At 50.1% G+C, this 12,950-nt stretch overlaps 1 protein-coding gene across 3 annotated transcripts in view; it reads left to right on the plus strand.

Annotated features, from left to right (window-relative positions):
* The window catches only part of TECR (trans-2,3-enoyl-CoA reductase), a 47,459-nt gene that overhangs the window by 20,058 nt on the left and 14,451 nt on the right, over positions 1-12,950 (plus strand). For all 3 annotated transcript variants that reach the window (XM_038378708.2, XM_038378706.2, XM_038378707.2), the window contains exon 2: positions 8,869-8,919. In XM_038378708.2, the coding sequence (XP_038234636.1) occupies positions 8,869-8,919 (51 nt within the window). The remainder of the gene's footprint in view (positions 1-8,868; positions 8,920-12,950) is intronic.

Raw genomic sequence — 12,950 nt, forward strand, 5'->3', positions numbered from 1 at the left:
GGATCTTTCTTATAAACAGCTCTGCTACTTTCACCTGCCAGCCTGGCACTGTTCTTCTGATGAGTAGCTTAACAGTGATCTGCAAGTGGGAAGGAGTTGGGCTCATGCCTTTGTTTGCTTCTTTGAAAGTTCATCTAAAAGTTATTTTTCCCCACTTAGTTCACCCCCTCCTCTAAAAATATCATGATTATCTAGCCTTCTCTTCCTGTCTTATGCTGCAGTCCTCATGGAGGACCAGAGAACTAACCTGGGAGCTTTCTCAGCCCTTAATAGAACAGGTTGGGGTTTTGGATGAAGCTGCCAAACAGTTACCAAAGAACGTTCCTTCCCACTGTTTGTTAGGCTTTCATGTTAAATTGCTGTTGTGCAAAACCAAAATTTTCAGTGGTCTGAATGCAGATCACTTCTTAGTGCTCAGGTTTCATGTCCTTGGTGCTTGTGATATAGTCCTCTTACAAGTTCTCTATCCATTGGGTCTTCCAGGAAAAGCTGGTAGATTAGACCCAATGGGGTCTAATTGTTAATTTATCACCCCAATTTTTTCCTTTTAAAGAAGCCATGTACTCCCCAGTCCCCACTTTTCTATCCTCCTTTGCTGTAATGTACAGGTTTCATTGTCTTCTACAACTTTTGTTCTCTCCTCTCATTTGATCTGATCTTTCTGGGGTCCCTGCTAGTGGGGGAAGATATTTGGGTTTGCACCCCCACTTTCAGCCTTCAGAGTACTCCCTGTCTCTGCTCTTCAGTTTGGAGCATGGTCTTTGTAGCCCCTTAAAACCAGATTCTTACGGGACAGGTGCAACTGGTGATAAAATGAATTGAATCGTGGAAGGATCTGTGCAAGGGAGGCTTTGGTATTAGAGGCCAGGGAACTGAGCACTGCATGACTCCACTACTATCCAGGAACCTAGAGAAAGCTGATTTTGGTGTAAGTCCCTTTTAGGGTACTAGCCTCTGAACAACTCAAGGACCACTGTGACTGCTTCTGAAGGGGCGCCTTGACCAGCCCCTCTTGCTACCAGGAGGGGTGTCATGAGTGACGGTGCTTCCAAGATGGGGAGAGCTGGAGACTCCTCTAGGGAGCTCCAGAGGGGATCTGACTACCACATAATTTACCAAGAAGTGTCTCCTGAACCAAGCACTTTATACAGATTGGTCATAGCTTCTCTGGTTGGTTCTTGATGCTAAGGTCTGCTGGCTGCTAAGGTCTGCTCGCTGCTACAGCTAGTGAGGCATCTTCTGAGTGGTCATTGTCACAGCACTAAAGCAACAGTGGCTGTCTGTCTCTCTCCTTGTTAGAACGCCCTTTCAGGTACCTGTCAAAGATGTTCTAGAAACAGCAGCTCTGCAGGTGCTCTGCAGTCAGTCTGCCAAAGCAGGCCTAACCCAGTGCTGGGTTTCCCATGGGTGAGGCCCCTTCCATTCTGGGGTTGCCAGTTCAGTGGAACTGCCTCTGGGATCCTCTGCTCTAACAGATCAGGGTAAATGAGGCTTTAGAGATGCTGCTTCCTGATGGCCAAACAGCCCCATGCAGGGGCACTGAGTGCGCAACACACTCCCTAGCCTCAGGGGACATGGAGTGCTAAAGGGGGCTAGGGTGAAGCTGTGTTTCAGGTGGGAGAATCTCCTGCCCTATGGTAGCTGTGCCGTGCACTGACCGCCACTAGCTGCTGACGTTGCAATCCTCTAGCAGAAGAGTTCCTTCATTGTCCAGCTGTTGGTGCCCTGCAAAGGGACTGCTGCTCTTTTAGGAGAATTTCCCCTGTGCGGATGAGACTGTCCCTATATTAAAGCCCCCACATGCACTGACCATGAGATCCAGTCCATATCCCAGAAGTCCCTGCACCTTCCACCAGTAAGGAGATGGCTCATGCTTCTTACAGAAATATGATCAGCTCTTCTCCTCATTCAGTGTCAACTAGAAGAGAGCCTGGTAAATGGGGAAATAGAACTCCATCCCCATCCCAGCTGTCTCCTGGGCTCGTCTCCACTCTGGGGAATAGCCCCAGTCCAGCAATTAGTGGTGTTGACCCTTAAGCACAGACAAGAGCGTGCTGAGCTCCGCATCTGGTTCTGAGACTACACATGGATTCTGGGTTCTGTTCCCAGCATACACTGAGCAGCAGCTGCTTGATGCTTTACCACATGCTATGCCCTCCACTGCTGGCCAGCTCTTCCCCTAATAAACATGGGTGAGGCAGCCCACAGCTTCCTGGGGGCTTTGGCTCTCTGCCCCGCAGCACGCACTGTTCCAGACGCTGTGGGCCAAGCCTATGATCCCCCTGCAACCATTGTCTGTGCGAATGCCCTGGCCTCTCCCCAACCATCCCTGGATTCTGTCCTTCCCTAAGAGCCTCCTTCTCTGGGTCCTGGGAGGATTAGTATTCAACATACGGAGCATGCTGGCTGGGCCCAGCAGCCAATCTCTCTCAGAAGCCCACATACCAGATGCTCCCTTCTAAAGCATGTGCCAGTTCTGCTGTCTCCATCCTGGGGAGCAGCAGTGTTTCCACTGGTTAGAGCCAGGGAGTCGGAAGTTTGTGGCCCTGCCCTGAAGGACTGTGAAACCTTGGGTATGTCATTTTGTGCCTCGGTTTCCCCCTCTGAAATGAGGATAATGATACTGACCCACCTTTGAGATTCTCAGATGAAAAATGCTGCCTAGATGAATATTCCTGTCTTCACTTGTGGGGCAGCTGGCTCCTCCCCAGACACCTGTTTGTTCTCCCTAGTCACCAGCCTGGACTTTGGAGTCTGAGTCATAGTGTCAGCTATTGCTGGAAAACCACAGTCCATCTGTACAGTAATGGCATGTGCCATTTACACCAGAACACCCTCACCCTACCCCCCGCTGATGGTCTCTTAAATAATTACAGCAAGCAGAGTTTTAGGCCCTGGGCTCATGATGTGTCTGATTATTGGCAAGTTCATAATTACTTGTGTCCCTCTGGTGTTAAGAGGCCAAAGCAGGTGGCTTGATTTCAGATGGTGCATGCTGCTTTCTAATTCGCTCCAAGCGGGCTCTGTGACTGGGACTCTCTAGGGAGAAGTTGTGCAAGAGGAGAAATAACTACATGTGTCCAATTGATCCTGCTCGCAACCTTTTAGCTCAGGGGTTCTCAAACTGGGGGTCAGGATCCCTCAGGGGGTCAGAAGGTTCTTACACGGGGGGTTCCGAGCTGTCAGCCTCCACCCCAAACCCCACTTTGCCTCCAGCATTTATGATGGTTTTAAATATATAAAAAGGCATTTTTAATTGATGGGGGATTCGCACTCAGAGCCTTGCTATGTGAAAGGGGTCACTAGTAAGAAAGTTTGAGAATCACTGTTTAGCCCATCTCATTGCCAGGGATATGTACCCTGCACATATGCCTGTGGCTTTCCACCACATGCTGTTGTTTCTGTGGGGAATATGTTAGACCTGTTTCGAGGTTCTCGCAAGGAACCTCGGGCAGTTAGTCCAGACTCAGGGTAAACTTTCTCAGTACCCAGATTGGTGAGCCCAGTCTGTGCAGCATAACCCAGCCTGACTGTGTTACAGTTAGCAGCTTTTTCTCTGTAGCAGGGAGTTATTTAGCAGGGATGTCCCTTACCTTTCTGTGACCAATGAACTGCTCCACTGTCCCTCTGCTTTGCTCTTGAAATGAGCATGCTTTCTGTCTCCAGCTCCGTCTACAGTGGAGAGCCTTTTCTTTCCCATGGGGATCCCATAGGGGGCCTTCAGGGTCATGGTGGTTTGAGATCGATTTCTCTGATTCCAACCACTTGCTGATCCAAGCTCTGTTGATCTGTGGCTCTGCCCGACCCCCTTCAGGTGTACTAAGTCCCCCAGTCTGTCCCTCATGTCCAGAGTCGGCTGTTTGTATTTTCAGATGTTGACTGGCTCAGCAATATCTCTCCTGCTGCTACCCGTGCACGAGATTCTTGTTGTTTCCAGGGTTTAGAGGCATATGGTAAACGGCCCTAGTCTCTAGAGCACAGCTTCTATTAATACACCTGCTTGGACTCAGTCCTTCCGATCTGCTGAGAGTGCAGAACACGCTGTCCCTGCCCCCTGCAAGCAGCCATGGGCCGCATCCTTACAGAGCGATGGTTTCATGGAGACCCATCAGGAAGGAGAGTGGCTTTCTCCCCTTCTATTTGTGGATGTGACTAGGAAGGGGGCTCTGAGGGTGAGTGCTGGGGGGGAAAGGAAGGGAAAGGATGAGTTACAGACAAACACATTTGCTCATGTGCACCTCTGTGCCGTTTTGATCTGATTTTTTTGTAGTGGTCCCCTTGAATTTAAAGCCTTTCCAATCCATGCATCAGGGTCCCCTGAAGCACAGACTTCAGTGTGTTCTCTTTGAGACAATGAGTTGTTCACATGTTGGGGAGCCTCTGGGTGCCTCTGACACAGTCCCTGACCCTTTCTTTCCCAGCTTGTCTGGAGGCAGTTTTCAGGAATCCACAAGCTCAGGAATTTGTCACCTTCTCCACCGCTTCAATGCAAAGTGAAAATAATCCCAAGTGTCCCTGGGGAGTGCAGCAGGAAGTGGCATTCTCTGCCCTCTGAATTCTGCAGATACCCAGAACTCCCCAACAGCTGGGAGAGGGCTAACTGAACGCCCCTGCGGCTGTGAATTTTGAACTATTTAATAATAATTAATGGTTCAGAATGGCAATGAGCAGAAGCAGCAGGAGGAGAGAAACTGCTAGTGTTTTTATTCCGTAATCTTTGCATGGGCATTTAAGGCCTGACTTTTTTCTGAGACGCTGAGCACCTGCAAGTCTGGCTGAAGTCAGTGGGAGGTGAGGCAGATTCAGAACGACTGCAAATCAGGTCCTAAAACCTTTACACCCAGTAAATTGGCTTATTCTTATTTGTGTTTATAGTAACACCTATCAGAGTAGCAGCTGTGTTAGTCTGTATTCGCAAAAAGGAAAAGGAGTACTTGTGGCACCTTAGAGACTAACAAATTTATTTGAGCATAAGCTTTCGTGAGCTACAGTCACGAAAGCTTGTGCTCAAATAAATTTGTTAGTCTCTAAGGTGCCACAAGTACTCCTTTTTTTTAGTAACACCTAGAGGCTCCAGCTGAGATCAGGGCCCCATTGTGCTAAACCATGTACAGACACTGAAGCCAGGTCTACACTATGAACTTATATCAGAATAACTATGTCACTCAAAAATCCACACCCCTGAGCAATGTAGTTATACCGACCTAACCCATGTCAATGGGAGGGCTTCTCCCGTTGACATAGCTACCGCTTCTCATGGAGCTCGATTAACTGTGATAGGAGAAGCTCTCTCAGTGGCATGGTGGCATCTCCACTTAAGCGCTACAGTGGCTCAGCTGCACGGGTGCAGCGTTTTAAGTGTAGACCTGCCCATAAGACACCTCCTCTTCCCAGAAAGAAAAGGAGTACTTGTGGCACCTTAGAGACTAACAAATTTATTAGAGCATAAGCTTTCGTGAGCTACAGCTCACTTCATCGGATGCTGTAGCTCACGAAAGCTTATGCTCTAATAAATTTGTTAGTCTCTAAGGTGCCACAAGTACTCCTTTTCTTTTTGCGAATACAGACTAACACGGCTGCTACTCTGAAACCTCCTCTTCCCAGATAATCTATAGACCAGGCAGACAAAGGGATGGAAAACAGAGGCACAGAGATTGGAAGCAACTGGCCCATGGTTACGGAGCAGGTTGGTGACAGAGCAAGGAGTAGAATCCAGGTCTCCTGAGGCCGGTCCTAGGTGGCTGACTTTACCCAGGGGAGAATTGATAACATGACCTCTGCTCTGGGCTTCCTCCTGCACTCACGACTGATGGTGCCTTTTCTGGTTCAAGGCTGTTGGGGGATCCTTCCTGCAGCTACCAAAGGTAGAAGCTTCTGTAGCAAACCCTTGCTGTGTTCCAAGGAGACTGGCCTAGGTTTTCCCTGATCATCTCTTTCCACCATGTGCACTGAATTTGTCGTGGGTAGGAATATGCCATAGTACCGAGGGTCAGACTTCTTTTCACAGGCCATGAGCCCCTGCAGCTTCCATTGACTGCACTTGGAGTTGCAGGTGACTGCACCTCTGAAAACTAGACCTATAAATCTCAGGGACAAACTTCACCATTTTGTAATTTTGTGATCCCCAGGTTGGTTTCGGGGTCTCCAAGGGGGGAGAGGAAGAGCTATATCTTCATTATTTAAAATACGTAACTAGTGCTGTGTCTTCTCCACATTTGAGATCACTGCCACCTCCTTAAGTCCCTGAGAGATGATCTGCACGCATAGGCGACAACTTCTGCTGGTGCTGGTGGGTGCTCGACTCCCCTCTACCCCTGGGCCCTGCCCTGACTCCGCCCCTATTCCGACATCTTCCCCAAAGTCTCTGCCCCCTCCCTGCCCGTATTCCAACCCCTTCCCCAAATCCCCGCCCTGGCCCTGCCTCTTTCCCGCCTCCTCCCATGAGTGCACTCCATTCCTGCTCCTCCCCCTCCCTCCTGGAGTTTATTATGCTGCAAAACAGCTGTTTTGCAGCAGCAAGCGCTGGGAGGTACGCGTGCTCAGGGGAGGAGGCAGAGTTGAGGTGGGGAGGGGAGCTTGGCTGCCGGTGGGTGCAGAGCACCCACTAATTTTTCCCTATGGGTGCTCCAGCCCTGGAGCACCCACGGAGTCGGCGCCTATGTCTGCAAGTTTCCCAGCTACTCCAACCGAATGATTGAAACTTAACGGCTGGACATCACTCAAGATCTGAAAGGTCCATCCCATCCTGGACCCATGTTTCCATGCTGCGTGCTCTGAACTCAAAACCAGGCCTTCTGCAGCCCCTTTTAAAAATGCAGTGTTAATTCAAGTGTAAACCGCCCACAGACTTCTCACTCTTCTGTGCAAGCCAGTTCTAACTTTTAGCCAGTTCTCAGAAGTTTGCCTAAGTGCCTGGGGAGAGAGTGGGACATGTTTCATATGGTAACGGCATTTAGTTTTTGCTCTTTGCAGTGCAGTCCCTGTTCTATTGCTCACAGACTGTTTTTCAGAGTAGCAGCCGTGTTAGTCTGTATTCGCAAAAAGAAAAGGAGTACTTGTGGCACCTTAGAGACTAACAAATTTATTTGAGCATAAGCTTTTGTGAGCTACAGCTCACTTCATCGGATGCAACAGACTGTGTGTTGCAATATTGTAGGCATCCATGCTCCTAGCAGGCAAGCCTCAGACTGGCTAATTGATGCACAATGTCATATCCCACACTTTTAAGAGTAAGAAACAAATACTTCTTCTGGGGAAAAATCCCTAACAAGGCTTAGCTTTAGGAAAATGCCTTTCTGCTTAAGCCAAGGGTCAGCATCACCTGTGTTAGCAGCACCAGAGCCCTAGTGGAGATGGTTTGTCAGCTGGTTTGGGTGTGGTAAGCATAATCTCTTCTAACCTTCCTCAGAGGAGATCTAAGCTGTCTAGTGATGAAATGCCAGTGGCAGCCCATCTCTACAACAGTGATATTGCTGTAATATTTCCCTGGTGGAGTTGAGGCTCTAATCTGTCAGTACAAAGCTTCCAATGCTCTGATTTGTTGAAGGGGTGGGGTGCATTAAGAACAGGTGGGGAGAGAATAGGGAAATTGGGAGAATGCAGTTAAAGTGAAAAAATATACTGCATTTAAAATGCAGTGAGAATAATGAGCCAATGGTCCTTCCAGCAGAAGATCTTTCCAAAGCCAGGGCCAAGCTTGTCATGTCTGCACCTTGGAATTCAGGAATTGCTGGACTGGAACAGACCTGGAGTCCATCTAGTCCTGGGTCACGTCTATGAAGTTGGCCAGTGCTAACTGCTTCAGAAGGCATAATGTGTCTATACTATACCTACTGTAATGCCATTTCCTGGTGACAAGGATGGAGATGTCTGTGAATGCAATGAGCAGCTTTTGCCTTCAAGCAGGAGGTTTTAGCCTAGCTACTGTAATTTCAGAGGCAACTCTTATAAATGCCTAGCCCTGTATTTTAAACCTGCTGGCCCCTTTGTCTCAATTATATCCTGCAGCAGAGAGTTCCACAGATGAAATATGCATGCTGTTCTTTCAAGTAGCAGAGGGAAATCCATTTGTCTGATAGGTTGATACAAACGAAACCATTATCGAGCAACATAGGGGAGATGACTGTTTAGTTCATATCTGTATAGCACTTAGCACGATAGATCCTCCTTTCTGATTGGGTCCTCTATGTATTGCTATAATACTGACAAATAGATCTCCCAGGAATGCAAACTCTTGCTGATGTGAGATTAGCACCTGATCAGTTCCTGGGTGCTTGTGGGTACTTCAGGACAGAGAGACTTTCACAAGGCTGGGTATGTTGTAGCCTGCAGTGGCCCATTTAACAATTGCAAAGTCTGAATGTGACTAACAAATCCAGGCGAATGCTGGGCAGCATTTATCCCCTGGGGTGATGGCAGTGTCTTTAAAAAGCCCCTGGTAGGAGCTGCTTGCTTATGAGAAGCTAGGCTCAGTTTTATATTTAGCTGGATACGGTAGTGATTCACCTCCCTGTGCTATCAGGTTACACCTCCGAATCAGCCTGCAGAATAGACCTCTGGTCTCTGGCTGGGTCCCGTTCATGGGCTGGCCCCTGGAATCCTCCCAGAGCAAGGGGAGATCTCACTGAGCCTTGGAGAAGCAGCTCCCTTAGGAATCCACTGACTGGGACAGCCAGGGCAAAGCTGCAGGGTTGAGTTCCCTGGCTCCACACGCTCCCTGGGGTTTGCTTGGAAAAGTTGTGGAGAGGCATGGACATGAACATGGTGCCCCTGGAGGGGGGCCAGCCCCTCCTGATGGGTCTGAATGGCATCGGGCTCAAGCGTCACCCCAAGGCCAAGAAATCTAAAAAGGCTGTTCTTTTCTTTGAGGTGGAGATCCTGGATGCCAAGACCAGGGACAAGCTGTGCTTCCTGGATAAGGTAGGCCTGTGCCCTGGGGGCTGGGAGGGGGGTGGCTGCTGTGGTTATTGTAAAGATGCCTCCTGGACCCTGAGTCATTTCTCAGTGGGGATGGTATTGTCCCTTCCAGAGTGAAGCATGCTATCCCCACCCTTAAAGCCATCCTGAAGCTCCCAGGTTCAGGGACCCTCCTCTGCTTCCCAGCTACAGCCCCAAGGCATGTGGTCATGAGCGATGGGTGCCAGAGCATGACACTGTGCAGCCAGGTCTCAGCCTTGGGCTTCTGAGCAGCGGGGCTTGGCCACCTCGTCCCAGCAGAAGGAAAACCTTGTCCCAGCAGAAGGTGCACCAAGGCCCTTGTCTTTATCCCCTTATGTGCCTTGAGAGGTGCGTGCTGCCTCTGTTCAGAGCTGGGAGCCCCACTGCCTTGCTGAGCGGGGCCCTGGGGTTTTCAGTGTGTTCAGAGTGAGCCAGTAGGGACAGCCTTTCAAACGGCGGTTGCTGTGTGGGAGCGGAGGACTCAGGGGACTGACCGTGAGGGACACAGCCGGTTTGAGCCTTTTGCAGGCTGGCAGTCGTTATGCACCTTGGTTGAGTTTGCAGAGTCTGGGCCCAGTGCCGAGCAGACAGCCACCCGCATCCCAGAGAGCTGCCAGTGGGAGTAGCCCTCACTAGCAGCCTCAGCAGAGAGGGGTAGGGGATGTTGGCGTGGGAACAAGCTCCACTGTGCATGCTGCCCAGACTGTGAGTACACACAGGACTTCAGGGCTGTAAATCCAGCATCTTTTGTCATCCTTAACAAAATACTCCCATCTGGTGCAGGCTCAGATGGAGGGAGCCCCAGCCATGTGGCTTTGGCACCTTGGCCACATCCGGAGCTGAATTCTCATTCTGAAGAAGAGTAAATACACTCCTGGCCTGCCTGACTTTGCATACATTTCAGGCCTGACCTGTTTACACACATGTGGGTTAATTTGCACTGAGCTGGCGGTGTGTGTTGGGGGTTTTCTTAGAAAGGAAACAAAACACAAACTCTCTGTTTCTGTAGTTTAACAAGTGCCTGCAGTCTGAGGTGCTCGGTGGAGTTACAGTGGCTACAGAGAATGTAGCCTAGCCTCGTACAATCTGGCCGTTTGTGCTGATTCCACCTGCAATGTGTCGTCCTGCAACCACTTTATCAAATGAGATGGGGAGCCAGCGGGATCTGATGGCTAGAACCTGGGAGGGAGACTGGGGTTGTAACCTCAGCTCTGCCAAAGACTTGCTTTGTGATTTGGGGCTAGTCCCTTCCCCATTGTGTGCCTCAGTATCCCCCCATAAAATGGGGATAATGCTACTCACTCGTCTTCATAAACTACCCTTGGTCTGTGCAAAAGTGGAGACCGGTTCCTCGGAGCCGGGAAGCGCCTTCCTGTGTGGTTTGTACAGCACCTAGCACAATGGGGGCCTTGGTCCTGATTGTAGCCCCTGGGTGCTGGTGCAGCATGAACAGCAGTAACGATGACAGGCGTACGTTTTTAACAGGGGTTAGCCACGGGACCAGTCTCCCAGGGAAGGGGTGGATTCTCTGTCTCTTGGTGCCTTTGAGACAGGCTGCCTTTTCGGATGATGCCTTAGCCAGACAAGTTACTGGGCTCAGTGCAAGGTGACTGACTGCCGTTCTGTGGCCTGTGATAGGCAGGTCCGATGAGAGGATCTAATGGTACCTTCTGATCTTAACATCTACGAATGAATCTATGATTCTGTGGCCTTTTGTTGGGCCACCTGCCAGGCACATGGAGTCTCCTCTCCAGCCCAGCTACCGGAAAGAGGTGACTGGCTTTGCGGTCAGTATAGAGGGCTGGGTCCGTGAGAAACTCCTCTACCTGAGAACTACCACCTCACGCAGCATCCCTAGGTAGGATGTCCAAAGGTTGTGTCCCCTGCACTTGTGCTGCTGTTCCCTTTACAGTCTGTGGACGCCCAGACGATCTGCAGTAGCTGAGGTGTAAATACCTCTTCTGCCCCATCACCAGATGCAAAGAGGCTGTAGTGTTTAACTAAACATGCCAGAGCTGCCCAAACAAACCTTACTGCCGTTCCTGTGTGTCCTTCATAGTAGTTGGTGCCAGTTGCCCAGCATCAGAGACTAGCTCTCCCAGATCCTATGAGACCCACTTCTGTTTCCCCCTCTGCAGCCTGTTCTGAGCTGTTCCTTTTCCCTCTGGAGACCAATCTTTCTGTCCTGCCACTGCAGATCTTCTCTGTTTCTGCCACCCACCTAGCTGCTTCCCATTTCAAGCCCCACTTCTCTGCCTGCACCCATCAATCACTTGTGCTTGCCCTTACCAAGCTGAATCCCAAAGCAGAGAACAGCCTCGTCCATGCCTCCAAATCCTAGCTGAATTGACTGACTGCCAGAGCATCAGCGAAGGTTTGGAGTTCCCCAGGCGCTGCCCCTGTGACACCTGCACAGTTGCACTGACAGCCACTGCTGGGAGACAGGTTTTCCCCTGCCTCGGGGAGGAAAGGGCCTTGGTCAGAACCAGAGCCACGCTGCTGCCCGTGCTGACTGAATCTGTCACCTTGATGGGGTGCCTCCCGGTTGCTGGCTGCCACCTGGGGATCACCAGACACCGCCAGCACCACAAATCTGTGACTCCGTTAGTGTTGCTGCTTTGAAGCGAGCTTCCCCTCATGCTTTGCAGCGTCTTCTGTGCTCAAGCAAAGGAGAGATTAGTTCATGAGCTCGAGCGTTGTCCTGCCAAAGCAGGTTGCTGTGAAGTGTCTATGGTGGAGTGGGTGTTATAACAACCCCTTGCTCTCATGTAGCAGTTTTCATCCGTAGATCTCCAAGCACTTTACAAAGGAAGGTCAGGAGCATCATCCCCATTTTACACATGGGGAAACTGAGGCATAGAGCAGGGAAGTGACCCACCCAAGGTCACTCAGCAGGCCAGTGTCAGAATCGGGAGTAGAATGCACAGATGAGCCCCAGTCTAGTGCTCTATCCAGTAGACAGCACTGCCTCTCTTGATGTCAGGAAAGATTCCCCATAAACTCAGCAGGCTTTGAAGTGCAGCAGTACTGGGGTCAGCAACTGTGCACAAGGCACCGTAGGGCCCCCAGGCCAACTCTTTCCAGGCTCAATGCTGTGGGCAAACTGGCGCTGGTGGTTTAACTTTGTGCCTGGACGGGTCTGATGCCCCTCTCTGAATAAACCCGGTTTGAGTTGTAAATCCATTCAGACTGGCAAGGAGGAAATGGGAAAACTAAATATAGAGATGTGATTAAAATAATCCTGCAATGGGAGTGATCTCATGTGTGCTTTGTGCCCAAGAGGCTACCAGGGGCATCAGCAGTAGGGCCTGAATCTCTTCCCTCTGTTGAGCTCTGGGCTGGGCGGGTGGCCCCTGGGAATTCACTTCTCCCTTTGCAGGTCACCCACCGAAGCCAGGAAGCGCTGAGTTTCAGACCTCGCTCTGTCATACCTACATATGTGGCAACACAGCAGGGATCAACAGTCCATGATCTCCTGTACCATTCAGGCCACCATACCTTGCAGAGGTGCAGTGATTGGGATCCCAAATGTGGCTTTTTGTGAGTCCTCTAAAGTGCAGTCTTAAAAGGTGCCCTGCAAATGAAATGGGCAGGGCCCCTTTTCTCTGCTGTTTTTAATGAAAGGGTGTCTCTATTCGGTTGAATTAGGGGTTAAATATTCAGATCTCATCCACCCTGGGTGACTCTGGTTCACGGCGGGGAGTCTGTGGGCATTGTGACAACCCAAGTGCCAAGGAAGTGAAATCTGCTTAACGGAGAGAAGAATTAATTCCTAGACGATTTTAAAACTCTTTGGCTTTGGGATACCTCTTCAACAGAGTCGTTTGGGAGAAAAAAAAAATCTCTTCCTCAAAGATTCAGCAGCCCTGGCTTTTAAGGTTAATTGATATTCAGGCCAACGGGGAACATTAGATTATTTAGTCTGACCCCTTGTATAACACAGGCCAGGGCATGTCATCCAGTTCTCTTCATATTGAGCTCAATCAATTTGTATTTGACTAAAGCATCTTCCA

The sequence above is a fragment of the Dermochelys coriacea genome, chromosome 20, assembly GCF_009764565.3.
Source record: "Dermochelys coriacea isolate rDerCor1 chromosome 20, rDerCor1.pri.v4, whole genome shotgun sequence".
NCBI classification, from domain to species: domain Eukaryota; kingdom Metazoa; phylum Chordata; order Testudines; family Dermochelyidae; genus Dermochelys; species Dermochelys coriacea.